The sequence below is a fragment of the Xyrauchen texanus genome, chromosome 35 (assembly GCF_025860055.1).
Source record: "Xyrauchen texanus isolate HMW12.3.18 chromosome 35, RBS_HiC_50CHRs, whole genome shotgun sequence".
Taxonomy (NCBI): domain Eukaryota; kingdom Metazoa; phylum Chordata; class Actinopteri; order Cypriniformes; family Catostomidae; genus Xyrauchen; species Xyrauchen texanus.
In genome coordinates, this window is record NC_068310.1 from 31645798 (window position 1) to 31653457 (window position 7660).

Consider the following 7660-nt stretch of genomic DNA (forward strand, 5'->3'; position numbering starts at 1 on the left):
TTGCTTTGAAGTAAAGGTTGTTACTAGTAGTCCCTTCAACCAGTTGGTCTCAGAGGCATTTTTCAAAAACCATGATTAAAACTCAGCTAGAGGAAATAAAATTATTTAAAAAAACTTTTTTTGTCCCAGATCTGAATGACTTTATTTCATCCTCTTAACACAACGCAAGTGAATGATGACCAAAACTTTGAAGCTCCAAAAAGCACATATGGGCTGCATGAATGTATTCTATACGATTACGTTTACACCGCAGTTGAATGTGGCCCAGATCTGATTTTTTATATATTTTTTTTTTGTTGTTGACTGACAGACTGTTTTGTTAGGTTGTTCACATGACATTTTAATGTAGCCTATATCAGACACTGGTCTGAACCAGTCTGAACAGCCGACACTCTTAAACTGACCCGTATGCGTGTAGCACTCCTTGCCCTACGTATCACAAACTCCGGCATGTTCATCATTATATTATGAATAATGAATTACGTTATAATTAAAAATGTAATTATCTGGTGGCCTAGCTCAGAGAGTAATGACGCTGACTACCACCCCTGGAGTCGCGAGTTCGAATCCAGGGTGTGCTGAGTGACTCCAGCCAGGTCTCCTAAGCAACCAAATTGGCCCAGTTGCTAGGAAGGATAGAGTCATATGGGGTAACTTCCTCAAGGTCACTAAAAAGTGTGGTTCTCGCTCACAGGAATATTACTTATGAGCGAAACACACAATAAAATGGATCCATTCACTTGCATTGTATGGACCTTCAGATCTGAGATATTCTTCTAAAAATCTTAATTTGTGTTCTGCAGAAGAAAAAAACACATCTGAGATAAAATGAGGGTGAATAAATTATGAAAGAATTTTCATTTTTGGGTGAACTATTCCTTTAAGGCAAAAACTAAACAAAATAAATTGGAATTCATTCTGTCCCCTTGTCTGTCATCCTAGACAAAGTACAGACAAAGTAAACATATTCTTGTTATCGAGACAGGCAGATATCTAGTCTTGGCTCACAAAATAAGACTACTTTAAATAAAGTACAAACAGTAGATTTCAAATTGAAATCTAATAGAAGAGACTGGGGCTAGTTGTCACTTTACTCCAGTCACTATTTCTCAGGTTGGGATTATTTTACCCCCTGCTGTTTGACACTGGTTTAAGAAGAATAATTATTGTTTGAAGTATTAAATAATCTCTAAAGTAAAAAATAAAATAAAAACATTTTCCATTAAGGAAGATACCAAATTATCAAACCATTATTTTAGTCAGCAACGACTGAAATTAATCAATGACATGTTTATAAAATTACAAAATCTAAAACATGCTACAAACCCTCCCAATATCAATGCTCTGACCAAATGTTTATGAAAATAACTTGCTGTCCTGAAAACAATTAGAGAAAACAAGCATATAATTGGACTTTAGACTTAGCCCTTGTGACAACTTCCTTATGTTATAACTAGCCCCAAACTCCCATATACCTATAGGTCAAACCCACCTACAATAGGTGAGAGGTGTAACCAAGCTGAAGCGTATGTGAAAAGTCATAAGGAAGGGCAACCAGTAAGACACAAACTCCAAACATCAAAATCTATGACAAGTTGCCTACTATTTTGCACATAAACATAGAATTGCTTATTATGGCATTTAACTTTAAACATATTATTTGTATTTGTTTATTTATATAATCTCTTTTTCTGCCATGACAATTTAAATCATTTGCATTACCAATAAAAGAAGAATGAGGTCCATTTTTATCAGGTCAATAAGGCTTCCTGAATCGTGAATCCCTTGAAAGAGAGATTTTTTACAGGACTCTGTACAGAACAGCATCTACAGATTAACAACTTTCTGCAGTGTTTCTTATGTAAATAATTACAGTATTTTCTTAATATGAACACAAATTTTAAAAGTGCATCCAATCCTGATACATGCTCTTTATGGAGCTTTTGGAAACAAATCTGTCCGTTTGGATCACTGTTAGGACCTGATGAAAATATGAGGATTATTCTGACATCCATCTAATGCAGAAAGCCAAATATGCTGGAGGTGCCAAATTCATTCAAAGTAGTTTAAAGGCCATGAAGACTTGTGCTGCAAGATAAAACCTACCTGAAAGTCTGCATTCTAGGGGCCAGAGGGGGATCTTTGTGTGTGAAACTACTGCATGCATGCATGATCAAAATCTACCTATTGGCAAATCTTCAATTTAGTGCAAATGATGACTTCAGCACATTAATATCAAAATTAATTTTTTATTTTTTTTTAAAAAACAACCTAACCCATTCTTAAACATGCATTTATGGTAATTCAAATACTGGTGGACATTTAAACAATATTAGGAGTTTGATATGTTTGAGAGCACACTTTACAAGATCTATAAAGATTTACAAAGCATACAACAAAAACACACTTAAGTAACAGTAGTTTGTAATCTGTGCTAGAAAAGGGAAAGATTTTATTGACCGATAACTATTTTTATATGTGCATAGCATTTTCATACATTGTGTCACTACAAAAAAGTAGTCAGTCAGTGAGTCAGGATAAACAGCCACCTATTCTTTTGAACTTGTGACAGTGGCACATATCATACACCCCCACACTGGGTGTGAGTTTACAAGCTGTTACTTCACCATTTCCTCTATTACGCAACAATGGACGAAACTCTTTGTTTGAGGCCATATTTTTTCATATCTCAAGGCCAGGTGCTATATTCTGCATTCCACAGCTGATAGGCAAATATGGATCGAACAAACTTTTTAATGTTTTTGTAGACTATAATTTATGCAAAAATACTCATGCAAGGCCAGTTTTCACATAACACAATGGAAATACAATGCAGCGGAAATAAAACCTGGCCTTTTAATATATTATAAATCAAGTAACATGTATTCCAGGAGGATAGAGTAGAATAATAATAATAATTAAAACTGTCAGGTACAAAAACATGACACTGGAATCAAGGCCTACTGGTCATGTAGAAAATGCTACAAGTGATTTCAAAATGAATGAATATCATAAACCTCAATAATTATATTCAAAGAATTATGTTAGCCAATAGTTTCTCATTCAAACTAAGGAAGCAGTGCTTGCCTGAGGTAATGACAGACAAACAAATTTCATCTGGAGGAAATTCACATCATATAAAAATATCTAAGATAAAGTTGTTAAAACATTGAGTTACACACTGTGCTAATAAGTGATACCCTTATGTTAATTAGTCATGGTTTTAGTAGTATTGTAGTAACCATGACTTTAGAAGTAGGGTATGGTATGGTAGGGAAGGGTTAGGCTTAGGTTTGTGCATGTTACTATCAGATACTGTTCCCCCCATATAGATCTGTTGGGGGAAACAGGGTTCAACACAACACCAATAAGTATTCCTGAACGTGCAATCTCATTTACAGACACAGAATCATGCGCCTATCTTGTCATTCCGATATTTCAGGTAGAAGGGAACTTTATGCGAGATGACCCTTTAACATGACCCAAAACAAGTCAATCAAGGTCTCGAAGAGTCTTTCCTGACTCCGCTGCATTTCTGCAGCTGTAAAGCCACTTGATAATCCGAGCGTTGCGTTCAACAACTGACGACCCTTGGCCTTGACGGACCTTCTCTTGTACTTGCAGTTCTTCCTCCAGAAGGCCGCCGCTGCTCCTCGAGAATCCATCATCTGACGTCGAAACGCTGACGCTTCGTATTTTCAGGCTGAGGTCGTCCGAGCGCGCGTAGAAGTTCTCTTTGCCCAGGGACTCGATGACATCACCATCGAGGCCGCAGTATTTGAAGAACGCGTCGAAGTCCGCGAAGTTCTTCGAGTAGCGCGAACTGATATCAGAGCTCGAGCGCGCCACTCCACTCCGACTCTTGCGCTCGTGCGCACGCGTGTCTTCGACTCTCTTGTGAAGAGGTGCCCTCGTCGTCACAGCGACTGTCTCACCTTGCTGCAGGACGAAATTTGTTGACCCATTGGAGATTGGTAAGATTACCCGAGAAGTCTCTTTATCGCAATATTTACGCGTGGCTCCAAGCGCGTGGTCTTTTTTATCATACACTTCAGAATCAAATGCGTCACCCTGCGCCTCAGAAAACGCTTTAGTCCTGTTTTGTGTTGAGAATAACGCCTTTTTCATCAGTTTCCTACTCCCGACAGGTGGTGACCCTCTCAGTAGTTCACACCTCTGTCTATATAATAAAATCGAGTCAGGTCGTTTTTTCGAGCTGGTTCGTCGAACTACATTGGAATCTTCTAGAGGCGACAAGTTATCATCCACAACATCAACACTAGTAGCTTTCTTAACGGAACCGAACCTGTTAGAGGACCCTTGACTGCTCACGGAGGCAGACCCGAAGCTGATGACGGGCTCTTGAGGGGAACCGACCGCCTGTTGACTTTTTACATATTGAGGTTTAGTGGCCGCCAACCTCTCCACCGCACTGATGCGCCCTTTATTCGCCTCGCTCTCCCGCTCCAGCTGTCTCCTCAAGAATTCGGGGCCCTTCACAAGAATGCGCGACGCGTCCACGCCTTGCGTTTTCTTCAGCATTTATCCAGTCAAGCGTCAAACAGAGCAGTATTCCGTGTTAGATCCAGTTGCGTAAAAGTTGTAAATGCCGCTAACCCTCTGTTTAAAAAAGCACTCCAAAAAGTGTGGAAAGGTTTGACGTGTGAAAGCTGATAGTAGGTGAGAACACACAGTACTGACTCACAACTTACCTGTTCATACTACTCACTTCTACTCCACCCACTTTCAGGTCAAGGCAGCAAGATCTAGCACGAGAGATATTTAGGTAAAGGGTGAAGAAGAATAACAGTCCCATACTATATACATTTAGAGAGCATTCAGTGGCCCAAAAAGTATTTGAACACTTCAGCCACACTTATATAATAATGAAAACCATTGCTTTACAAGCTAAATATTTCACAAAAAGAAGCTTGCAGTGTTAAGATGAAAAGCATTAGGAGACTTTCAAATGAAAGGTCGTCAGAAGCTATCAGAACTTGCAGAAGTGGTCAAATCTAGTGGAAAGTATTAAAGGGACGGTTCACCCAAAAATGAAAATGTTCTCATTATTTACTCAGCCTCATGATATCCCAGATGTGTGAGTTTCTTTCTTCACCAGAACACATTTGAAGAAAAATAGAAAAATGTCTTGGTTCAGTAGGTCCTTAAAATGCAAGTGAATGGAGATTTCTCTTTTGAAGCTCCAAAAATCTCAGACATAGCTTTTAATTCGAAAAAAGATAAATATTTAAGTACTTTTTTAACTATAAATCATGCTTCTGGTGAGCAGCTGTGTGTGCATGTGATGTCATCGCATTGGCATTTAAAACAGGCAAGAACTGAGGCAAGTGCATCACAAACGCAAGAGCAGTGCTGTTTGCAAGTGAGTAGGAGGAACGCTGTACAATAGCTTGGTTGGTTTTGGTTTAGATCTGTATTTATATGTATCTTTATTCACAATGGTGCATTTTTGTGCTCATCTTGGATGTCTCAACCGAGTGAAGAACGTGAGATTACGTCTGTATCCATGACATCACACAAGAGAGCGCTTGGACTCCACCCTCTCATGAAGTGTTGGAATTATTGTTAAAAAAGTACTTTTATGATGAAATTACTTACTAACCTTTTCTGTGTAAAGTTATAACCAATTTTACAACTTCATAGTCATAAAGATGTAATATAAGCAATCCCTAAAACACTAAAATTACTATAAAAATTATGATTTAAAGGGGTCATGACATGAGAAACCAAATTTGCCTTGATCTTTTGGTATATAAGAGGTCTTTGTATCATTAAAACGTCCTGCAAGTTTAATATTTTAAGACGTCCTCCCCATTCTAAACGAATCATTTATTTAATCAAGCTCAAAATACAGCTCGTTCTGGATTCATGGTTAGAAGTGACGTGACGGTTAGAAGTGACGTACCAGCGTTTGCATATGACCGCCTCCAGCACAAGATAACTACGCTTTAAGCGCAAGACAACTACGCTCATTTCAGATCGCCATGCGCCTCACAAGTGTTCAGTCGATGGACAGCGAGCTCTGACAGAGACTACTTGTGCACAGGAAAATTACGATGCCACACAGATGTGCTGTTCCTGGCTGTGGTCAAACAAAACCTCTGAATAAGCTGCCGAAAGATCCAGACGCCAGGGAAAAATGGATGCAGTTTATTTTTTGCGGACGTCCCAGTCACGGCAGTGTTAACTTAAGCGCTTGTTCTGTACATTTTAAGGATGACTGTTTTGAGAACAAATCTCAATATGATGCTGGCTTTGCCAGAAAACTGTTGCTCAAAGATAAGTCCGTGCCGACTATTCTGGGAACAACGACGACGCAAACTGTAAGTAATCTATTTTAAACTTTAAACTACTTTTTAAAGCACAATTTCATTCATTATGAATAATCACAGTGTTTTTACTTAGTTTACTTGCATATTGTTCTGGCTGGGGGCGTCAATAATTGATACATAGGCACTGACGTTAGCCAATCATAACAGTGGGCGTTAACACTGAAGTCTTAAATGGAAAACGCCCCCAAAACAGACTGTTTGAATCAGAGGATGAGAAACAGGGTGGGAAAAGGTCATAAATCACTAGATTTTAAAAGTTTTTCTTAAAAAAAAATATATTAATACTATAATTGCACCTAAGGGAACGTAATAATACAATAAAAAACCATGTCATGACCCCTTTAAACAACTTCAGCTCAAATAACACATGAGTTTTAACAGAAAAATTAATGTAAGTGCTTTTATAAAATAAGCTTCACATTTACACCTTTAAACCTTCCAAACATTGTCCCCATTCACTTCCATTGTAAGTACCTCACTGTAACCTCCATTTATGCTTTTTTTACACTTACATTACATTAAGACACTTACAATGGAAGTGAATGGGGACCATTTTTGGAGGGATTAAAAGGCAGAAATGTGAAGCTTATAATTGAATAAAATCACTTAAATTAATTCTTCTGTTAAAACTCATGTATTCATTGAGCTGTAAAGTTGTCTAGGGTTTTAGAGAGTGTTGACATTACATTATCATGACAAGGAAGTTGTAAAATTGGCAACAGCTTAACAGACTTGGAACCGTTTAATAAACTATTTTATTGCATTAAAATTATGTTAACACACATGTTGTTAATGCCTTTGATAAAGTTAATATTTGAACGTTAATGGATTGGCCCCATTCACTATAACCCAGATTTGTGCTTTTTTTTTTTTTTTTGTGGTAATCAACATTATGCCACAAATTTTGTCGATTGAGCTCAACTTGTAATGAACCCAAAATATTCCCATATATTACCATTGCTGTACTTTTGATTGTTGGACCTTTGTGCAGATTTGAGACTTATTATCATAAGTGCTTTTATATGTGTCGGTGTTATCTAAAAGGAAAGCAACATAGATATACCACACATAAAATTGAATTGTTTTACACTCCTACTGTGATTAAAACAAACTTACCACAAATGTATGGCAGAAATACCAAAAATAATGGACTCTTCTCTTTGTTGCGGTCAGGGAAATGCTTCCGCTCCCTGATGGCCAAAATGGAGAGAATGAGGAGGAGCTTCTTTCCCCAAGGCCATCCGTGTTCTGAACCAAGGACAACACCAGGACTAGGTTCACTATTCAACACCACACACTTGAAGCAA

At 37.9% G+C, this 7660-nt stretch overlaps 1 protein-coding gene across 1 annotated transcript; it reads right to left on the minus strand.

Moving 5' to 3' along the window:
- Positions 1–2277: 2277 nt before the first annotated feature.
- On the minus strand, positions 2278–4681 carry LOC127629238 (protein FAM110C-like). The gene has a single exon (XM_052106378.1). The coding sequence runs from the start codon at positions 4540–4542 to the stop codon at positions 3493–3495; it is 1050 nt and encodes a 349-aa protein (XP_051962338.1). The 5' UTR covers positions 4543–4681; the 3' UTR covers positions 2278–3492.
- Positions 4682–7660: the final 2979 nt, after the last annotated feature.

Coding starts and splice junctions, on each gene's coding strand:
- LOC127629238 (XM_052106378.1), bottom strand. CDS start 4,542: ATGCTGAAGAAAACGCAAGGCGTGGACGCGTCGCGCATTCTTGTGAAG.